Consider the following 23,114-nt stretch of genomic DNA (forward strand, 5'->3'; position numbering starts at 1 on the left):
ATGGAAATTGGAAGCAGGTTTCCAAACAACAGAACAGCGATGTTCTGCAATTGCTTTCCAATGAGAACAGTGGAAACAACAACAACAAAAAACCCCAAGCTACTTTTAAGACGGAGTATAATGAGTTTCTGAAAGGGATTATATGATGTGTTTGGCTAAGATAGCAGGGAAGTAGACTTGATGACCCAAGAGGTCTATGCAGGCCTATCTTTCTAAGCCTGTTTTTCATGACCAAATATTTCAGAGCACTTTTAAGTGCTTCCTTTCCTTCATGTATTTTTTAGATAATTTTTTTATAGTATACTGCGGGGACTGCTAGCTGGACTGATTTAGGGAAGGCACAAAACTGTGGTGTCCAGAATATGCTGAATACTCTCCAAACAAAACAAGAGAAACGTCCAGCATTCTACAGGGCAAGGCTCCGGGTTCTTAAAGAAATCACCATTTTCAGGGGAAGGCAATGGGGACTAAGTCCAAACAGGAACAGCACCCCTTTGAGGCTTGGTTCTCTGTTGTTTCTCCTACTCTCCTGAGCCTGCTGCTCCATTTTGTAGTTTGCCTTCTCAGCCCCACTGTGCATATGCAGCAGTACAAAATAGGACGGCAAACGACACTTTAGATGCATAAGATTAAATGGATAAAAATGGAGCGGTCGGTGTGAGTCTGACTGGGTGCAGTGAAGATGGCTTGTTTGGGAGAAGGGAAGATTTCTCCAGCCTCGGTGGTGTGGTGCAGAGCTGTGCTAGCACTGCTGTGGTTTCTCTCTTTTCAGCCCAGGAAGCACCTATGTCCTCTGGATTGGTTTATCCTGCTTGGTCCCTCAATGCTTGCTTAGTGTCCTGTGTTGCAAAATCCAGCATTTCCATTACTTCTTAAAAGCTGCGTATGCCCTAGTCAATGTGGCCATAAAAGGACTCGTATGGAAGCCCAGGCTTTGGGGTTCAGCAGCTGGAGTTTTATGGGCTCCTTACCCACAAAAGCAAAATTGGGTGTTGACAACTCTTTTACAATAATACATACTTCTTCAGCAAAGTGTTGGGAGTATGCAGGCTGGCCTCGTAATGTGGTGACTCCCTTATTAAGAGAGCATCTCATAGTCAAAAGTTTTATGATTTTCTACCTATGCTTTAGTTGAAATCTAATGAGTGGGGCAATGAGATCTGCAGAATTGGATTATTCTGGTTGTTTTTCCTCTCCAGCTAATTACATGTATACTTTTTCTGAAATCATCTATTAATATTGAGAATAGGCTAAGAAGTGGGAAAGTTAGGTGAAATCCTTGAGAGTGCAGGCAGTTCGGAAAAGGAGAAGAAGTAGGCAGCAGCTTTACGAGAGAACAGCGCTTTGCTTACACCTTGTCGCCATCCACATTAATCACATTTGCAGTAGGCAGCAGCTTTACCTTTTTGTGCAAATACTTTAACAAGTGGTTTAAAAAACCAAGCAGGATAGCCGAGTCCCCAGGTTCGCATAAATGGTGTAATGAACACCTGCGTAACAAAATAGAAAAGCCAGAAACATGGTCGTGGAAGTTTTCAGTCCCTCTTCAGCTGAGGTTTTTCTGCAGCTTTCTCAAACCCTCGGGTGCCAGGCAGGGAGGCGGCCACTCTCTGGGGTCTCCCTGCGGGCAAGAGGCTCACGGTGCCTCTGAAAGCTGCAGCTTTGCCGTCGGTGACTTCGGTGCAGTGCCCCATGCACGAGCTATCCTGTGGCTCACTGGTCAGAAAAGCCCATCCCTCAAAAGGAAAAGCTAAAGCTAGTTTGAAAAAAGTATTTTCAAGGAAGAACTATATTAAAGGTCGGAATTGAAAGACATGCACTGTGAAATGATCAAGAGAAAACATTTTGATTGATTGAAACTTAAAAAGAGCAGCCCTTATTTTTGGTGTTTTTTAATTTAATTTTTGTTCCTGAAGTGTGTGTATCTAGAGAGCTATTTTTTCACCTATCCTTAACTTCAACCAGGACACAGTGTTCTGTGAACACCTGGGTGAGATGATTTCATTCTGCCCTGTCCTGCTAGCAAACTCAATTTAAAATGAATCAATCACAAGCACGACCCATACTTACCATTATATTTTAGTGAGTTATTACTCATACACCCAGGTGTGAGGACACGGCTCAGCATATATATATATTTTTTTTTTTTTTTCTTTTTTTTAAATAATATCAGGCCCAAAGGGGCCGGTCCAGTGGCCATGGTTGCAGGGGCAGTGCCACCTTGTCACTGCCGTGTGGTGCCACTCAGCACTAGGAAACGTGCTCGTTTTTTCCATGGGTGGAAATATCTATGGGGATATAAAAGCACATTTTCAGCTTGTTTGCAAACAGACCCGTTTGCAGGCACGTGCGTATGGGAGCTTTCAAGCGACAAGCATACTGGGGAAACGTCTGTGACCACAGCAGGTGAGAGAAATGGCTTTTTCAGACACGTCTCTGGATTTTGGCTGCCCGGTCGCGCGCCACACAAAGACGGCGGCGGCAGCACCGATGGTGTCAGGAAGGATGTGAGGGGCCTCCTTGCCCGCGCCGAGGCCGTCGCCGGCCTCCAAGCAGAAATAATGAGCACCCCTGACATTAACAGTCATTAAACACCACCAAAGCCTATGAAAATAACCACTCATGAGGTAAATCAGCCGGGGGCTGGCATCTGTGGGCGCTGGCCCAGCCACCACGGAGAAGGGACTGTGCTTGGTGCCTGTGGCCCGAGGTGAGTGGCCTGGCGGGGTGAAGCCAGCGAGGCCAGCTTGCATCCTCTAGTTTCTCACCCCTGGGGATTTTAAAAATAAGAGGTTAAACAACAACCCATGCTTTGTAGAGGGCCTTTGGGCCTTGAAAGGCCTTTCACCCTTCTTTGTCCCCCCCCTCGGGTTAACACCAGAGGAGACAAGCACCCGGCGGCAGCCGCTGACGGTGGTGCCACGGTCCCGGCCTCCCTGCCCTGACGCAGGGTGGCCATCGGCCCCGCGGCCGTCGTGCGCTTCATCACGCCCCGTCCCTGCCGAGCGGGGAGCCGCACGGGCGAGTGTAGGCCGCGAAAGGACAGCTCTGTGTGTGAGCTGTGATGCCACGAGGATGTCACAGCCCACGAAAAAGGACAACAAAAAGGGGCAAAGGAAAGAAAAAAAAAAAAAAAACCCCAACGCGAAAAAGCTGTGCTCGTTCCTCACTCTTCCCTCAGCGCCGTCTCGCCGTGTGTGGAGGCTTCAGAGGCGTGAACACATCCTGTTTACATCTGCCACCGAGACAGAGATGGTGAGAGGAGCACGCAGCTGAGGAGCAGTCGGAGGCAGCGCCGTGCGCAGGGAGAGCTGCCTGCCACGGGAGACGGCCCCAGCATGGACGCGCTGCCCGTCTACCACGGGGGCATCACCCGTGAGGCTGGGGAGAAGCTGTTGCTGGCGGCGGGCACCGATGGCAGCTACCTACTGCGGGACAGCGAGAGCATCCCGGGAGTCTACTGCCTCTGCGTGCTGTGAGTGCGGCTGGCCCTGCGCAGCTGCCGTTGCGTCTCTCGGGTGCGGGGCTGCCGGGGAGGGCTGGTCGGGTGGTAGGCGATTTTCAACATTCGCATCCACAGTACGGGGTGTTCCCACGTAACGGTGACAAAATATGTCCTACTTTTACCATTTGCAGGCTTGCGTGAGAGTCTTGGCTCCTTCGCCGTGACTTAAGGCAGAGGAGGGCATGAGGGGTGCGGGGTCTTTTGCAGAGCGAAGAGGAGCGGGTTTTGCCTTGGAGAGCCCGTGCTTCCTACAGGCATAAAACAAACAAAAAAGCAAGCCTGGAGCACGTAGGAAGGACGAGCGAGGTGCCATGGAGAAGAGCCAGGCAACTTGACTCGGGATGGCGTGCGCTGCCTCTTTGTGCTGGATGGTCCTCTTGCTTTCTGCCCACTGTCTTCTGCTTCTCTAATGTGCTTATGGGTGTGCTTAGCAACATCCAGAACGTGCCTTTGCGCCGGGACGCTCTCGGTCAGACTGTGTCCCCCAACAAACAAGTTCGTTGGGCTTGGAGTAAACTATCTGTATAGTACATGAAATACTGATGGGTAACAAACTAAGTGGTAAAATTCCACCAAGTAGGGTGAAAGTGGAAAGATCTGATGGGATGGTCTGTCAGAGAGAGGGCAGAGAGGTTTCCTTGAGAGAGCTGGGGGACTTTATAGTCATAGGATCTTGTTTTAATGAGGCAATTTAATTACCCTACTTTTGGCAAAAGCAGAAGTCTCAGAATTCCTGAGACAAAACGCTATACAATGAGCTACCATTACATTGAAAGAACGAAGATGTGTCTACCACAGCTAAACAAGACACTTGCGCCTTACTTCAGTAGGAGAAGGAATACAAGGGAAAACCATTTTAGGGCCAGCAAGAAATTAGCTAACAGAGGGCACTTAGGTACCTGGCAAAAGAACAGAAGAGGGAGAAGAGTCCTAAGTCAGGTTTTTCCCAAATGTCTTGAATACATTTCCAACAACGTGTAATTAAGCCCTGGGTGAGCATTACTATTCCCCTGTTGTAGAGCAGTAAATGGAGGCATGCAAGAAGGTTATAGGCAATCCAGAAATACACAGCCTTCTTTTCAGGGAAGATCTTTGTGGCAGAAGATGTATTTTTTCTTCTCTCATGAAATCAGGAGGTGAACCAAGATAGGTGCTACTGCTAACAAATACCTAAACAGCTAGCTGAAAAAATGGGAAATAAGAAGCATCTTGAGTTAAATGAAAATGGAATAGACATAGCAAGAGGTAAGGAGTGCTGTGATTCCTGTGATGGGAATAGGCAATAAAAGCAGAATCTCTTTTAAATAACCGTCAGAAGAAATGGTGATCTATCTCCTTAACACTCAGAAGTCATTCAGTGCAAGCAAAACACTAAGGCATTAGAGAAGGGGTCAGGCAGAATGTTACAATGCTGAATAAAATAGAGAATCCTAAAAGTAGTCCACCATTAGTCTAAATCGGGGTGTAGCTATGTAAGAAGGTCTTTCATCTGCACACAATCAGTTGGGATTTTTTGTTATATTAGTGGTAATTTATGTCCTTTGGAAGAAATTTCATGAATGAAATAAAATATACAAAATGAAAATAGGAAGAACAGGAAGGATTGCTAACTATGAAGCTCAGCAATCTTTGGAGGAAAAGAAAAGAGACTTCAGTAAGAAACAGAACCCTACCTAATTGTTTCTGGAAATTATGGGCCACTCATGTCTTCATGTTACGTTGCATTCAAGCATATATATGATAAGCAAAGGGGTAAAAGTAAAAAGTATTACTGGCAAATGTTATGCAGGCTTGTTATAGAATATAGATCCTCAATAAATTTTTTATAAGGGAAATTTTCAATGGCATCTTGGATAAATCCAGATACAAAATTAAATGAAAAATGTTATGATGAGTATGATCTGGTATAGACAGAAAGGTGGCTGAAAAATGATGAAGCGAAGCTTGGTTCCAATACTTCTTAATATTTCAATTCAGAGCATTATGTAAGAAACAGCAGATACAGTAAACAACATATCACACAATAACTTTGGAGACAGTTATCATAAAGATACCAGAAAATAGTCTCACACCGAAGACAGCAATGACAGTTTAAAGAAATGTGGGCCGTAAACTAGAGAAGTGCTTTGACATGCAAAAGTTTACCAAAGCAGAGCACTTTAATGGAAAGATTGGAGGACCAAGTGGGGAAGGCATGAGAGATGTAGGTATGTATTCAATGGAGGATGCTACGCCTGGCTTTGGCAAAATAAACCAACAGACCCAAGCCCCCCAAATTCCAGTCTGAACATCACGCACAGAGACAAAACAGGTCGCAAGCATGTATGTGCATGAGAGCTTTGGTAAAAACTGAGGGAAACATGCAGCTGCTCTATTCACTGTTTAAGAAGAAGAAAAAAAAAAAAAAAGAAAGAGTAACTACTTCTCTGCTTTTTAATACTTCCTTCTAAATAAATAATGGAAATAATTAGGAATAACAAAGTTATTCGGAAATTTATATTTTGGTTCAGAATCTGTGCTGAATATCACTCTAGGAATACCTAGATATATCTAGATTAGGCAAAACATGTATTTACTGGAAGTACTGAAGTGATCTTTGAAACGTGAGAAACAAAGCTGGTCAGCCATTAGATATATTGCAATAAGTGTCAGAGTTAAACAAAAAATTTTACATCTTTCCAATGACAGTTTCTAACTGAAGTGAAACTGTTTCATACAGCCAGTGATGTTTCTATTGCTCTTAGAAAAGAAAAAGAGAAAAATAGTTCGGTTTTTCAAAATCAAAACATGTTCAGTCTGTCTTCTTTCCGCTCTCCCTGCACTTCCCTGGAGAAATAAAACAAAACAAACCTAAAAACCCCAGCTCCCCAGATCCATGCCGCCTTAGGGTTTTTTTGTTTTTGTTTTTGTTTTTTACCATGAGGGAAGAAGGGAGTTGTCAAAATTAAAAGGCACAGTTCTGATGAAAAGAAACGTTTATCAAAAAAGTCATTAAACAAATATTTGGATGACAATACTGTCATCAGCTTGAGCTCACATAGGTGGCCGCTCTACACTTCCAGCTCCAGGTACAGTAATTGGTAAGTCCTGTGATTGCTTCTGCATTGCTTAGGCTCAAACAATGCCTCTTTTTTCCAAGAAACTGCATAAATTTGTAATGCCACCACCACCACGCCTTCCCCCCCAGGCACCCCCAAAAACCCCTAACATATTTTGGCAGTGTGTGAGCCTCTTAAAGCACGTAATAAGGGCAGCAGTGTTCACGGTCAGGCTCATACGCCTTTTGCTTTTCTAATTAAAAAGTGGAGCCCTGACCTTTAAAAAGGAGAAGAGTCAAAGACTTCATGAATCCCTTGCGACTGACACTGATTTTACAGGGCAAGCATAAAAGAGACAGGTAGTAGCATAAAACCTGACCTACAGAAATGGGTAACTGCGGCAGGCAGGGCCCTGTTGTTGAAGCGTTTGGCTAGAAAACTCTGCTTTCTCTCTTCTTTTTTTCTCTGAAGTATTGCTTTATCTTCCTTGAATGCTGCTTTCCCCTGTTCGAAGTTATGGTGTGCAGACAGCATGCCTGCAAGCCTTCAAAGAGAATGTTTTTTGGTGTGGCTGTGGCAAAGCACAAAGAACCCACTTTCATAAATATTTTAAGACCACAATTAAACTATGCATGGAAGACTAGAAAGGTTTTGATTTGCAACAGTGTCCCCCGGGACCTTTACAAACAGAGGTGCTGCCTGCAGATTTTGGCAAAGTTTTTTAATACCAGATGCTCTCAAGATCTTAATTATATGAATACCATTATTAAATTGATAATATATACTCTAAGGATGTTGTTCATCATGTTTTGAATGTGTCAACAGAGGAGCACAATCTTTTCCTGGAAATTTTTTGAGGTTGCATTGAAAAGCAGGAAGATTTTTGCTGTTCCTGAAAACTGGGCTAGAAGAAATGCATATGCTTTAAAGAATGAACACGTTTTACCTGTAGACATGTTAGACACTACATGCAGTACAACAGGGTTTTAGTATCAAAACCTGATTGTTCCAGGGAGCTTTCTTTACTGGTCTGGTTTTCTCTTTGCTCAATACCCCATTTGACATTTTTAGCACCCTCAGAAATCCTCTGTGCACACCGCTCCTAATGAAGTCAATGGGGGACACAGGACACAATAACGGTGGCTAGTTTGAGAAGCAGCCTCTTAAACTGTGCCTGCGAAATGCATAAATAAAATGCCTGAGAGTGCCAAAAGCACCGCTTTCCTTTACAGATATATGAGCACACATGCAGAAACAAGCAGCTCATGCCTGAATTGGCAAAGAAAGCATTTATAGTTTGGGTCTTAAAATTCATATACTTGAAAATACTTGGAATGTTAGTAGTTGTTTCAGAGCTTTAAGTAAGCTAAACATGACATACTTGTCAAACTGTGTGTTCAGATTATTTGTTTGAAACCAGCCATTCATGTAGTGTGCTGTATTCAATTTGTGGAGAATAATCAAAAGCTGGAATAGAAAGCTGTTTAGAGCTCTTGAAGCAACAGTAATGGCAACAGGGATAGGCTGCAGTCCTATCAGATTTTACGTGTGCTATTTTTTCTGTCACTGTAACCACAGTGCACAAGTTCAGGCAACGTGCTGAAACTTTCTGATGCAGCAGATGTATCAGCTGTACAGCATGAAAGTGTAATACAAGATCACGAGCTGGTTTCAGCTTAGCATTTCTTTTGTTTGCCATGTAATATTTTTGATAGAAATGGCAGAATAATTGCATTTATTATAACACCGCACATAATAATCATTATCATTTAAAATGTAATTTGGAACAAAAGCTTCTCTCTGAGGAGGAGCCCGTCAATTCAAGGTTGCTGTTGTAAATATCACGCACTATTTTCAGCTTTGAAAAAAGAATTCTACAGCACAACGGTAAATTCTACTGAGGTGAGTATTTCAGCTCCCTGCTAATCAGAGTGAGCTTTGTCTTTGCTGAGAATAACTTGGCTAATGGCCTTCAGATATTCCAATTGCTTTTCTTGGAAAGATTTTTAGAAAGGTAGACAGCCTGAACAGTGGGTAACCACTATGCTAACGAATCTGTAAATGTCAGAATGGGTACAATCGCTGGGTAACAGAACCTAGATTAGCTCTACCCTGGTTTTGTAGGCTTGAGTTTTGATGATTTAGTTGAATCAGTGATTTCAGGTTCAGGGATTTTATAGTCAGACAGTACCTACCTTGCTCTGATGGAAACAGGAAACCTGAAAATGAGCTACACTAAATTACTCCCAAATAAACCAAGAAATGTGTCATAGAAATATGAAACAGTAACATTCACAGGGCTATTGACAGTGTTTTATCTATTGCAGTTCTTGTGAGTTTTGCTTAAAGTGATGAAAGAAATTTCACCAGATATAACCTTATTTCATGAGTTTTTGCCTTTGTGAGGTACTATTCTGGAGGACATAGTAATTCATGAAGCTCAGTTACTGGCCCACCATAAAGTAATTTCCTTCTATTTAGCATCTCAGATTTGAATAACTGAATAACATTTTATTTCCAAATTTGAAGAAATTCCTCTTTGAGGCATTGCTTTTGGCTGGCATCACCTCGTACCAGACCAACATAAAACCTGCTCAGAAAGGCTACATACTTGCTCTGTAGGTAAATGAGCAACATTTCTACTGATGGTTAGGAGTGTTCCAAGTGGTGAAGATACTGACAATCATCTTCCACAGCAATCTGTGCATAAATTCAGAGACATTTCACAAGATTTGACTTGCTCTTTCAAGCTTCTGTTAAGTTCAGAAGAGAAAATCAAGATAAGGCATTTGCTTTATAATGCTACAGCACTATGGCAAGCTGATACTAGTTACTGATTCAGTATCATTGATAAATTTTTGCTACAGGAAGTGTTGGTAGGGGAATCAGTGACAGAAGTGTAAACCCGAGTGGGGATGTGTAGAGCGCTGCTGTGAGTTAAGCTACAGTAACTCCGTTGGGCTTTTCAGATGTTGTAAACACTGATTTAAACTATTTTATTCACTCTTGCTGACATAGAGCTTGTATCTCGCACATCATCTCAATGTGAACGCTATTTCTTCAGCTTGGGTTAGCTGATGGGTGGTAATTGCTAAGTTGCTGTACCTTTATTGTACGTCTGAGACCTAAATAAGGCAGGAACCAGGCTGCTTGTCAACCAGAAAATGCAAATTCCAGGACAGAGTGACGACCTGTAAGCTTAAATAGGATTTTCTCCTACATTAAATAACAAGACTTCTGGCCTTTCCATGATTAATAAACCAAGCAGAAAGATAACAATTAAAAAGGAAAAAGAAAGAAGAAGAAAGAAGTTTAAGTGGATGACTGAATTGACTGTTTCATCATTTTGGCAGCTGTCACTTCTGTTGCACGGGGGAGGCCATGCAGCTCAGGGGCGCCCTGGGCAGGGGACACCTTGATGAACACACATGTGGGACATGCAGGCTCCCAGGCGCTGCTGTGGATTCCCCTGAGCTCACGAGTTTTGGCTCTGTGGTTGCCATCTCCCACCTCTGTAGCCACTGTGGTGCCCATGCCATTGGCCACGTTCCCAGTCCAGGGTTGCCCAGTGGGATGCTGCCTGAAGTTAGTCCCTCTGGCCGGGCATTCAGGAGCTGATCCGCAACCTGCATCAAACACCTCCAGATAAAGCAGAAGCGGCTGCAACCTGACCTCTCATGCTCATTATGTTATCTGCTGCGTGGCATTGACCCCCCACTGCTGAGTCCCCCACGAGCTCTCCTGTAGTACTCATCTCCCTAGCATCAGTAGTACTCATCTCCATAGTATTAAGTAAGCGGTGTCTAAGCATTATCTCAGTTTGTGAGCTGAAGAGTTTGTTAACTCCGTTTCACACGAGAGAAACGGTGACACAGGAGGCTCAGGTCTGCAGTACCCTTTAGCTTTGGGTTCCCAATGTGAGGGGCATAGGAGTGGATTTTGAGACTACGCAGTGTTATTCTGTACAGCCTGCTGACTTTGCTTGCATTGCCGAGGGCCATTTCCTTGTTTCATATGTCTTCTGCTTCCAAACCACCCATCTTCTATCCCTGGCTTTTTCACCCCTCCAGCATTTTGTGCTGCTCCCAGTTCAAGCCCCCTCATGCTCCACCTCCATATATCCCCTTCCTTACTCATTTAGTCTTACTCTCTCCCAGGGGTTCAATTTTCATTGCTGTTTCCTTGCCTAGCTTACAAAGACATGGGTCCCCTTTTCCTTCTGTCCACATCCACCCCACCCAGTCCCAATCATCCTTTCCAAGACGCCCAATCTAAATTACCTTCTGGTTTTTTTTTTCCCCACTAATCCAGGCCAGGCAACACACACACATCGTTTGTGGCTTGACATCATGGACACTGCTTAGCTGAGTGCCCGTGGTACAGCCAGCCCAGGCACGGTGCAGCTACAGCTGCTAACAACCTTTAGACAGCACCTTTCTTGCAGCCTAGACAGCCACCACTGCTTTCTCTTGGAGATACATACCTTCCTTCAAACAAATTTTATGTCTTACTCTAAAAACAGGGCAACCCCCCCGACAGTTAGAAGATTTTTTTTTTTTTACAATGTGGCAGAAGCATTGTTTTGCCTAACATGTCCCCTTTTCTGGAACTTCTGCATTCTCCATCCCTAAATAAGGTTGAGGCAAACACCTAAGAAATAAAAATTTCAGTCTGAAAGGCTGAAATGTGGCAAAGTTATAAGAAACTGAGTATGGATAGTATATAATGCTCAGGACCACTGTCTGGTTCTTAAGCAATATTGTAAAGCCAAATTCCAAGGTAAGGTCAGGATGCAAATATACCAGGTAAGAAGAGCTGATTGATATAGTGCAAAGACATCAGAAGAGAAAGCTATGTAAAGAGGAAGAAATTGATGTCATTTATTGCTGACATGGCTTTCCCCTGTCTCTCTGTCTTTCTCCCTTTGTATTTGTTCCATTCTGGACCCAGAAATGAATACAAATTAGTTTAATAAAATTTCCCAACTGAGATAAAAAACATTTGAAAATGATTTTAAAATATACCATGCAGCTGAAATGTCATGGTTAATTTTAATCTGCAGCATGTGGCTAATATCCTCTGGCTATTTCAGTGGTGCAGAAGATTGTAATTATTCACCTGTTAAAGTAAGTGTGGCTTTAACAAGTCTGATCACAGTTGAAAAGAAGGGAGTGGAGAGGACAGGTAGACAGATGCTGTCTCAGTATGTCATCTGTGAATGATGCCTTTGTAGCTCTTTGGGAGGAATTATCGAGCTGCAAAGAAAAAAGCCTATAATATAAAGTGGACCGTTTCCTGTAATAGAAACTTTTTCTAGATTTTCCTTTGACAAAGTTTTCCCAGCGATGGTATTACAACAGAGACAGTGCTGGTGCAGTTCCCAGCTGGTATAACACATCCTTTGTTATGGAGATGAAAAAATAAGTGAGACAACATAAAAATATCAGCAGTGGTGACCAAACCACTTTTTTTTGTAAGTGCTATCCAATATTGTCCTTACAGCAATGGCTGTTTTCTGCTTCCCCTCATCAGCATTTTGGCATTTCTTGACTTTGATCAAAAATTTATAGGGTCTCGTTCATCAAGCTGTTAATTCATGATTGCTCCCGTCCCTTGAGCTTTACTGGCGTGAAAGAGGAGCTTTGCAATTGTGAGTGAGACTTGTGGCCGTCCTTGGGGCAGACGAAGGGATGGGGGAGCCCTTCGTTGGGTCTTTGCCTGGATGTCAAGAGCTGGTCCTCTTCCAAGATATGCTGGTACACCAGTGTCACTGTAAGAGTGCTCTCTGAAATCCTTCTCTCAGTGACATGTGTCCATCTCCTGTTGATTTTGTCCAGCAGAGAGAGGAGTTCAGGTCACTGAGAGGTGGACTTGGCTTGCATCTCACCAGGTAATAGCTGCAAAGCACGAGTTGTGTGAGAGGCCCCAAGCGACTAGCACCATGCCCAGGCCATATGGTGCTTAGGTTTTGCCTTTAGCTACATGGCCACACCACATATAGGAACAGTGTGTCACACTAGGAGATTTCTTCCGCCATGAATTGAGTAAAATGTAGAAAAGTGAGCTGTCCCCTCACGGCGGCTGGGCAATTTCTCATCTCCTGAGACCTAAGCTCCAGTAAATGCACTTTTCCACCTGCTTTTGCCCAGTGTTACATGTTTTGCTCTTCGGAAGGTAATGTTCTATAAAATCTCAATTTTAATTATTGTATTTAATTTTTCTTTTAAGAAAAACACCTTGATCTTCCTTCAGTCAACGCTGATCTCAGTTAACGTTGGGTAGTTTAAATCATAAAAACCTTTCTCACGGGAGGTTGTGCCCATGTAGCAGTAAAGAGAACTTGGCTCATCAAAATCATGTCACTCACACATGGAAGGTAAAAAAGCACTTTGAAGTGGTAATGAAGTAAGTTCCTGCTGCTTAACAGAAAGTTTTGATAAGATCATATTCGTTGGGAGAGTACTTATCAGAAGAACTGTAATTCATTTTGTAGAAACAAAGATCCCAATGGAAAGTAGTTAGATGGGAAGATCTAGCTGCTCGCCTTCTTAACAAAATGCATCCTCCTTCCTTCGTGCATATCCTTTGAAGAAGCAGGTGTGGTGGTCCTGAGCCATCTTCCTTCCATCTACATAGTGGCTGTGTTTACTGATGGCTTCAGAGCCAACAGCAGATTAATAATGTGTTTTTCAGCTTAAGCACAGTGAACCCCTTCGGGCCTTTCAGTCTTTCCTCCTCTGGGAAAAAAATGTACGTTTGCCAGATGAATGGAGAGCTCTCACTTGTCCCTTGGAAGACTGTGATAGCAATGTCATACTCCTCTCATTCTCCACTCTGTGCTCAAAGTGTCCATGTTCCCCAATTATTGGTCCTTTTTCTGTATCATCTCATAGATTTTTAACTGAGCTGTCCTTTGTGCTTTCTCTGGGCTCAGTTGAAATATTTTACAGCAGAATTTTTTGAAAAATGCAGGATAGGTGTCTATCTTATGCCTCACCCTGTTTTGGCCCTGAATATTACTTTATCTGACCTCTATTTTTCAATTTGTCCAGCTTAGTAAACTCTTCTGGCAGAGTTCTGAAAGCCATCAGACATTTGAGAGTCAGGGCAGCACCCCAGCCCCTCAACCACTTCAAGTCATGCAATCTCTTAGGTAGAGAAAATGATGAAAGAAACAACAGATGGTAGCTTTCCAGACAACTGAGCCGTTTGTGGAATAATCAGATTTTAAAGAGAGTGAAGCAGTCGGGGTGATTTGGGACAACCAAGAACAAACATGGGTAATATGCACAGTGTATTACTAAAAACAGGAGGCAAGAGAGTGAGTTTTAGATTTTTACATACTGATTCTGTTGGTTTTGAGGCTTGAAAAAAAACCACTGTGGAGATAGTCAAATACTCACTTCAAAGAGAGGGGACAAAATGCCAGGACCTCTCTGCTGTTTCCCAGTACACTATGGCCTGTAAAATCCTAGTTTCAGTAACCATATATTGGCTGGTGTGCTACATACGTAGGTGCAGGAAAGCCCCTCGTGATTTCTAAAAAGAAAAGATTAATGTGAACATCAGCTACTCATGAAAAGTTGACAGGCACAGCTCTCAGAGGTTTTTTTAAGAAAGCACATAATTCTCTAAGGGCCCTAATGGGAGACATTGGATTCCCTGAACGTGAACGTATCTAGTAGCTGAGAGGGATGTGCTTTTAAGCAACTGGGCATCAACTGTGGCCTCAAACACCAGTGACCGTGGTGCAATGGCATGGACGGGAGAACAGTGTTGTCCTTCCACGTCCTTCCCTCCTCCCACGGCCACAGCAGGTTGCTCACACCTCTTCCCAAGGGTCCTTTCTGGGCCCGTCCAAATCCCTGACGGACGGCAGAAGTTGAGCTTGCGGGGCGAAGAAGTGGGCTAGCAGCGGCTGTATCTTCTTTAGGTTTCCAAGAAGTGAGCATGGCCGGCTATTTTTCATGTCCGTCTGGTGCCAGATGGAAAGTCGCGTCTCTGGGAAAAACGCTCCCCCGGTTAACACGAAGAGGTGGCTCAAGTTGTGGTGGGATCGTGGGGCTGCATCAGGCATATTCCCAAACACGAGGAGGAGGGCAGCGTCTCAGCTGCTGCACAGGGAGTTTGTCCCCGCAGCAGCCCCGACGGGAGGGAACGGCTTTGTGTCTCCCGCCTCCGTATTTAATCACAGGGGGAGTCAAGCGGCGGGGGGAGAGCTCACAAATCACGACAGGCATTTTTTGCTCCCACTTCGTGGGTTTGTAGCAGTGTGACAACTGTTAACAACTTCCTGCTTGGGTAAATTATATCAGGCACCGCTTTGCAAAGGTTGCTGTAATGACATTTTAACAAGAATTTATCCAGGAACATTGACACAGAGCGTAAGTAATTGCAATCATACGGTGTCTGTGTCATTGATGGTTTCTGCTATTTTGTAATAACTACTATAATACCATGTATAATTGGAAAGAAATATAGTATTTTTCTGCTTTCTTAAGAACAAGAATTGGTGCTGAAATAGGGAAGGGTCCCTAAAATCCTGCTGTGTATTCCTGTAAATCTATGTAGTATGAAATACAATCTTTCTTACCTGATACTGTCTAAACTGATATTGTACCCACGAAACTACTATTGCCTCTGCTCCTGAGGTAAATTTTTGGATATTGGTATAATAATCTACCATGTAAATCATTCATTGTGTTGGATTTGTAAGAGAAGCAAGACTGACTCTGGACACAAGTATGTCTTGCGTTACTAGTGTATGACTCCTTATTCTCGAAAGACTCAAGTTAGATTTAAAAAGAAGGAAGATTCCACACTCTCATAAGTCTCCTTTACCAGTATTTGAGAATTCAAAATATACAGGCAAGGCAAAGAGCAATTTACCTCGCTTTTGTGGGTCTAGCTTTCCAAATAAATTACACTCATGCTACTGCTTCTGGGAACATCTGCATTTAAATCAATCACAATACAGTAATGCTATCTGCCAATAATATACCTTCTCTTTTTCCAGGGAAAGCATGTCTGGTGTGTGTCAGTTAAAGGAGGTCACTGAAAAAAAAAAATAAAAAAATGCTAAGGCAGGAATGAAAGCAATATCACTTAACCTAGAATAACTGAATATTGCTCAACTGGACCCGAGTCAGACCAATCCTTCTCACCCAAAAAGAACCCAGTAGGCTGAATACTGCTTCTGACCTGTGTCTCAGTTTTTTTATCTACCTTGAGCCTTTATAGGTGAATTTATTTTTAAGGAAAGGTTAGCAGATGAACTGACTCCCACATAACAGAGTGTACCTCTTGTCAAACCTGACAGTAGAAGTGAGTAATAAATACCTGTTGATTTTTTTTTTTCCCACAGGCATCAGGGTTACGTTTATACCTACCGAGTGTCCAAGACAGAAGCTGGGTCCTGGAGTGCTGAGGTGTGTAATTCTTTCTCTTCTGTAAATTTCTACATCCTGTTTGATGTTAGTATTGATTTAATGAAATATATTCAAATTATTCATGTTTCTGCATAGTCTGACTTTCATCGAAGGTAATCGATCTTGAGTGCGTCCATCACTAAGATGTCTCGGTGCCACTTCTGACAGTCTTGAACTCATAAATTAATTCCCTGTTACATTTCAGCTGTTGCATAATGCAATAGTGCATTATTTTGCATCATTTTAAATGGCAAAAATATTGTGTTTCTATAATTTGACAAGCACAATCAGTTCCCTTCTATCCCACGTACCATTAATCTCAGAATATTTAAGGAAATTATTTTCAATCATCTACAGTGTTTTAAAGTTAATTTCTCTCCAGATTAATTCATCATGGGTGTAAAACATATATAGGGTAGCCAAAGCTTGATGCGAAATATATTTTCACCCATGTGATAAGAAATTCAAGTGTATAACAGCACCATTTGCGATACAGACAACTATTTGGGTTGATGGAATTGGGATGCTAACCTGTATTTCTTTTATGAAGGTCTTGTTCTTTGGATGTACTCTGTGTATTAATTCATAATTAGCTTTCTGTTTGCACATTAATGAACACTGATTACAAGCATTAAATCATTTCTAGACAGGCATAATTCCTTGGCCGTTATTATAATAGAAGTGGTTGCAGTTCTCTGGAAGACAAGGCTGATTCCTGGGGTTACTCAGAAGCAGACTGGGGAGTAAAAGTGACTCACATTACTGTGGAGTAAATAATTATCCGTGTCATCCTTGGGAACGGTACCCAGGAAGAATTCACTCATTCGTTCCTGTAAGGCATCGGGAGCACCCTGTAGATTCGCACTGCCCAGGCAGGAGGGTTTCTGAGACGTGGTGGGGCTGGGCGAGCACTGGTGTCTCCCGAAGGATGCCGGGACCCCCAGGGACCTCCACCTGCGGAGGATAATTCCCTGAGCGAGGCTGCAGCCTGCTTTGGCCCCAGGTAACGTCAGTGCCTGCAGTGAGGTTTTTCTGGTGTTATATGGGCCTGCTACAACTCCTCCCCCATGACCTCCACTGGCTTCCTACGCGTGGGTCTTGGGCTTTCCCTCGCTGTGTTTTAGGCAAACCTTATCTGTGTTTCACAGCGTAGGTGTCCTGAAGGCCCAGGACTCTCAATACATCCTCTGCAGGGAAAGGTGCTAGCTACAGACCCATGATACCAATCCTTCCTTTAAGCAAACAGAAACCTTTAAGTAAAGGTTGCTAAGACCACGCTGGCCTCAGCTGTTCGAAACAGCAGTCTAAATCCAAGTTATCCCCACGAAATGTGCCTCCAAGGCCAAAACAGGCTCCAGCTGCAGCTGGTGCTTTCCTGTGTCTGCTTCCTTCCCTGTGGCTGGTTCGTCTCTGAGCAAGCTCGGGTCGCACCCATCTTTCAAGGACGAGGTGGGGAAATTAAACCAATGCTGGTAAAATCCCAGGCAGTGTAAAGTCTCCAGCTGGTGCCAGTGAGGCCAGATTTAGCCCATGACTGCTGGGTGAGCACGGTGTCCTCGGGTGGGACTATGCCGGCAGGACCTGTGCTTGTCCTCCCATGGCTTTGGTGGGGAGGAGTTATTACGAGAATGCCCTGAAAAATTTAACAGAAACATTGGATTTTTGATTAAAAGCAGACACAGTTTCATTTCACAGTGTTTGAAAAGATGCTAATATAGAAAGATAGAAAAACTCCCACTTTCAATAAATAGGTAACGTTTTGCTGCTGCCTTTGTACAAGAGATAGACAGGAATACTCAATGAACATGTAAGCCAGTATTGAATGCTCAGAAAAAGGCTTGCAAAGAGGCTGTCCATGCCTGAATTTAGTGGTGTAAGGACTCCCCCTCCCCGGTAAGTGCTAGGTAGCTCTCTAGATTGTCTTGATGGTATTTCCAGGCTGGAAGTATCTTACCGATAACTCCAGGCTGGATGTTAAATCACAGGCTGCAATAAATCAGGGTCAGAAATAGCGAACGATCACTTGGGAATTTGCCTAATAAGTACGGCAGGCTCTGGGTTTCTCTTGTAGTGATTAAGAAATCATCCCTCTTCCAGCCTTATATCACCACACTGCTGGAAACCACTCAGTGCGGGGAGGCCACGATGCCCCAGGGGAAGGAGGAGAGCGGTACAGCTCATATTGACTCATTTTTAGTTGGCACATCAGAGGGTCCAAGTGAAGGGCTGGCTCCTTCCCTGGGGTGTGTGTGCATGTCTGAGGACAAGGCTGCCGTGCCAGCGCCCTGAGCCCCGCACAGACGCTCAGCACCCAGCATCCCCTCTCACCTCTCACCCTTTGTCTTCGCAGACGGCACCCGGGGTCCACCGGAGGCATTTTCGGAAAGTGCACAACCTCATTTCAGCCTTCCAGAAACCCGACCAAGGCATCGTAACACCCCTGCAGCACCCAGTCGTCAACCACGCGAAAGCCAAATACCCCCCAGGTACTCGTGGGGCGCAGGGAGCCTCGGCTGCGGCTGAGCAGAGCCCTCCACAGTGGCGGGGATGGAGGTCTTAGATTTATTTTCATCTTTGACCTGAACTAGCCAGCAGGGTGGCATTGCCAAAAATAGGCCCTAACTTTGCTACGGCGTGATTGAAATGCTGGCACTCAGGTACTCATTAGGGATAGGGCCTGTCAATGTGATGAGAAAATGGATTTTGAATATGTATTCCTGAGTGCTATACTGGCAGTGGTTACCCTCCCTCCCCAACGCCCTCGCTCTTGCAGGTACGAACCTTCTGATCTGTCCATTTTCTTGCAGCGTTCATCCTTTTATATATCTTTGTGATTATTTTTCTTAGGGAGAAATGAAGGCCATGGCTTCCACCTGCAACCATCATGAAGACATTTACCCAAGTGTGACATAACCATATCTTCCAATGTCTCCTCTAGTCCGTGCTCTAGAACAGAATGATTTATATGATAGTTAATACAACTCCATGAGTTTTCTTGTAACATTTGCAGAAATGTGTATTTGATAGAATTTCTAGCTCAAAATTTTGAAGTTTTAAGTTTCAGAATGTTTTGAATTTAGTTTTTTTTTTTTTTTTCTGAGAGGATAAAAAAATATCAACTAGTAAATAGTGTAATGTCTTTTTTTTCTTTTTGTACTCTCAAGTGCAAAATATTTTTCACTTCAAGATTAGTTCCTAATTAATAATCAGTTACTAATTTTTTTACATTACTTAACTTTGGACTCTGCTTTGCTTTGTTCTGGTTGGCATTTATGCACAACTGGGCAAGTCCCCTTTTATAGCCTTCAGAAAATTGCTTACATTAAAGTGCCCTTGCCTTGGGTGGGCTGTGTGTCTGTCATTCACACAGTTCCTAAAGGCATTCCAGAAGTGGCACCATGAGGATCCCCACTAACAAATTTTCCATCACACCAGCCACTCTGCCCTGTAACTCAGCAGAACTGGCCATCACTGCCTGGGTGTACAAAATCTGTAGTTTGCACAGCTGATCGAAAGCTTAAGCAGTGCACTGAGTAACTGAGATCAACCAGTGGAGAACATGGTTCTTTTTGCTTTTAGATATTCTCTGTACTTGAAACAAATCACCCCTGCATACAATTTTAAAAAATAAATTATTTTTGCATGACAGTTTCTCTGCTTTTCTTTACCTATCCATGTATGTTTCCACGCTACTGCTGGGCTTCTGGAGGAGAGGTTTGAAACTACAGGACTCATCAGCTGTGCAGGGTTAGCTTGTGGCTACTGGAGAACTCAAAGTACGTGCCGTTTACACGCGGGGTTTAACAAGCATGATGACGCTGTCCCGGCAGACAGTAGGAAACACTTTTGAACAGACTGGCTGTCCTCCAGCCCTCTTGTTTTAGGAGATATAGTACTGGATCTGCACTGCAGCCAAAGGGTGGTAGACATGTTCTGGGCTCCCTCTGTGTGGGTTTCTGCCAGGCAGGCTTGCGTGAGCTCCTGTGAGCTTTGGGAGGGGACCCAGCCCTGGCCCAGCCTTGTTTGCGTGCGCTCAGTCTGCGAGGGGGATGCATCTGGTCTGGCTGGGAGGTTTGTGCCACCGTTAGTCAGCCTTCAGCCTGCACGAGTGGTCCTGACTATCGAAAGAATGGGATTCTCCCGTGCTCCCTTCCAAAGCACAAGACTAACAGTGATTGCAAATGGACTACAAAAATACATATATTTAAAAAAACCCCCAACTCTTAAACATTGTACAGCCACCTTTGGATTGCTCTGGTTAAATGTTTCATGCCTATACTTCTAACTTCTGCATGGCTTGGAAGGCCGGAAACGTTTCCTAAGAAGGAAAGAGGCTTTTTCCAGAAACACCAGGCTACAGGCTCAGGAGGACAAAACCGACCAAATTCCACGAGACACGGCCATCCATGGCTCGGTGGCACAGCAAAAGGCACTGCAGCTGCTGGGGGCTGGCGGTGGCTCTCGAGGCAGCAGCTGCCTCCCTGCAATAGCCCCAGTGCGTGTATTTGTATCTGCATAGAGGATACTTAGATGGGGAACACTCCTTCACCAGTATGTTAAAAAAAACCTCCACCCATAATCTACTTAATTGTTGGGGGATCCTGCCTTGTTTTCACCTCACTAAAGGCAAGTGGGATGCGAACAGTGACAGAGCTAAATGGGCTGCAAGTGCAGGATTCAGCAAGGTTAGGATGCTCTGAGCAGCATTTGATAAGGCTGGAAGGTTTAGCTTTATTTTTTTTCCTGTACAAGCAGCTATGTATGTGTGTTTGTGTGTGAGTGAGACCCAGTGCAAGCAATGGAACATTTTCCGTGAAGTACAACATGTTCGCTGCAAACCAGCAATGGGAATAAACGCAATAAATAAACAGCCTCATGGTAACAGGGACCGGTAGGCAATACTGTTGCAAAGTTGTGACAATTTTAGTTCATGACTCAGTTTCTGTCTAAATGAAGGCCAAATTTCATTCGCGGTGAAATGTCCTATCCCCCCCAACTAGTCACATCATATTTTACGCTGTGTGCGCATGCGTTGCTTTATGCCTCCTTGTTACATATGCTCGTTGGTTGTAACAAGGGTCTTATCTTAATACAGTGCCATACAGTGGCAGATCTAGCATGATTTACTCTTTAATAAAATATTTAAAAGCCGTTTTTTTTAATCGTTACATAATTCAGCAAATGCCAGCCATAAAGGCGCTGAACTGCCCGCCGCCGGCACAGAGCGCAACATCCGCAGCACCGCCTGCTTTGCTGTCACTTATGCCCGTTGAATCTTTCCCTTCTCCTCTGCACCTTAAAGGTTTTCCCGGCTTGCTGCGCATCTGTGGCGGCTGGTCCCTGGCCGTTCCTCTCCGGCTTTGTGCTCCTGCGAACCATCCTTCCCCGAAACCAACCGACCTGCTGGGTGCTGGCAGAGAGTGTGTGTGTGTGTGTGTGTGTGTCCCCAGGCTTCCCAGGGAGCCCTTTTGCTTTCTAAGTGCTGGGTCTAAACTCCTGGTTTACCTGGCCTCTCCTGGGAGCAGGAAAGAGTGTGCTTGGAAATGGTCCGTGGCAGATGATTGCACCGTGGTGGGGATAAATGCAGTGGGAAGCCCTTTGCCCAAGGGCTGTTTCCTATAGGAATGTCCTATTGACTTCAAGCAAAGGCTGAGGCTGTCAGTGCTGCATGTGCAAACCCGGAGGCTGTCAGTGCTGCGTGGCACAGGAGCAGCAGCCGCGCGTCCGCTCTGCAGCGCAGTGAGCTGAGGATAACTGGTTTGACTATGGATGACTCCAGCAGTGCGTTGTTCTCCTAAAAAATACATAAAATAGACCGGAAGATGCCATTTTTGTTTAAAGCCGAGAATGTCGTTTCAGTTTCTGATGTAAATTATTAAGACAGAGGCTTGTTTGTGTTGTTTCTTTTGGGTACCTCAGGGTCTGGAATTGCTGTAGGCTTAAACAAGGTGGAAACAGAGGGAGAGGCTCACGGTATCTGTGGGACAAGGAGTCGATGTTTGGTCATGGGACCAGCAATATGGAAATTATACAGATTTCATGCACTGTCTTGGGTGTGAAGAGCTACGCCTCATTTTTAGAGAGCAGCAGCTGCATTTTATGGGCATGACTTCCCAGGTAATGTCTGTATCACCTGCTTCTTCCTTCCCACCACCCCTGCTGGGCTGCAGCCACGGGGGGACGCAGCCCCTCGCTGCTGCGCTTGCTCTGCCCAGTCCCCCCCAGCCCTCCCGCTGCCCCTCCCCTGGGTGCCGCAGCGCTGGCTCTGACGGCTGATTTTGCAGCTCGGCGTGGGGACTCTGCGTCCCCTGCCCCGGCCCTCCCCGCTCTGCCTTGTCCCCAGCAAAGGCAACGCCGCTCCTCTGCAGCGACTAATCCTGCTACGGCTCTGGTTTTGTCTCCGCTAAGCCCTCCCCTACTTCCCGGCTACGGCCGTGACAGACCTCCCGCAGCACTAAATCAATACCATCTCCCAGGCTGGTTTTCCTCCCTTTTCTACTAGAGCACCCCTTTGGCCTTGCTTTCTTCTTATCCATCCAGCACAGCTCTTGCAGCCTCAGCCCTCACGTTGGGTTATTGCCCAACCCAGCTGCTCCGATCTATTTTTCACCATGTAACCTTTTCTTTAGCCTTAAACACTGCTTCTGCCCCTCTGGTTTACCGTCTCTTCCTCTCTGCTGCACGTGCCGGGCTTTTTATTTTTCCTCACGCGCACACTTTTGATACACACAGTCGTTCATCATCATCTCTTTGAGGCAGCTCCACAGAACATGCAGGTACTTAAACTTTGCTCCTCATCCCCTACCACCACCGTCGACTTCACCCACTCGGTTCTTGGGAGCGCGAAGGCATTTAGCAGATTTTTTTTTTTTTTTTCTGTCTCACATTTGTTCTGATGAAATGTAATAACCTGTGCACAGAAACTGCCTGTGATTTCAGCTGCAGTGAAACCTGCAGAGTTATATGCATGCACTTTGGTGAATCGGAAGTAAAATTAAATCTTGCTAGCAACCCCCTGCCCCCCAACTTTTGAATCAACCAATATTGTCTGAAGCCCTTATTTAGCTGTATGGAAGCACCTTCTACTGACACGACCAGAACATCCCAAATACATGGTGTAAACAAAGACAATGTCACACACCA

At 44.5% G+C, this 23,114-nt stretch overlaps 1 protein-coding gene across 2 annotated transcripts; it reads left to right on the forward strand.

Annotated features, from left to right (window-relative positions):
* Positions 1-3,271: 3,271 nt before the first annotated feature.
* SH2D1A (SH2 domain containing 1A) lies at positions 3,272-19,619 on the forward strand. Of its 2 annotated transcripts, XM_029997535.1 has the most exons (4): positions 3,272-3,475; positions 15,908-15,971; positions 18,322-18,457; positions 18,819-19,619. In XM_029997535.1, exons 1-4 carry the CDS (start codon positions 3,339-3,341, stop codon positions 18,857-18,859), a joined length of 378 nt encoding a protein of 125 aa, XP_029853395.1. In that variant the 5' UTR covers positions 3,272-3,338; the 3' UTR covers positions 18,860-19,619. The 2 variants fall into 2 exon arrangements, with proteins under 2 accessions (XP_029853395.1, XP_040975131.1); XM_041119197.1 differs by lacking the exon at positions 18,819-19,619 and having other exon boundaries at positions 18,322-18,810.
* The last annotated feature ends 3,495 nt before the right edge of the window (positions 19,620-23,114 follow it).

The sequence above is a fragment of the Aquila chrysaetos genome, chromosome 21 (assembly GCF_900496995.4).
Source record: "Aquila chrysaetos chrysaetos chromosome 21, bAquChr1.4, whole genome shotgun sequence".
Classification (NCBI taxonomy): Eukaryota; Metazoa; Chordata; class Aves; order Accipitriformes; family Accipitridae; genus Aquila; species Aquila chrysaetos.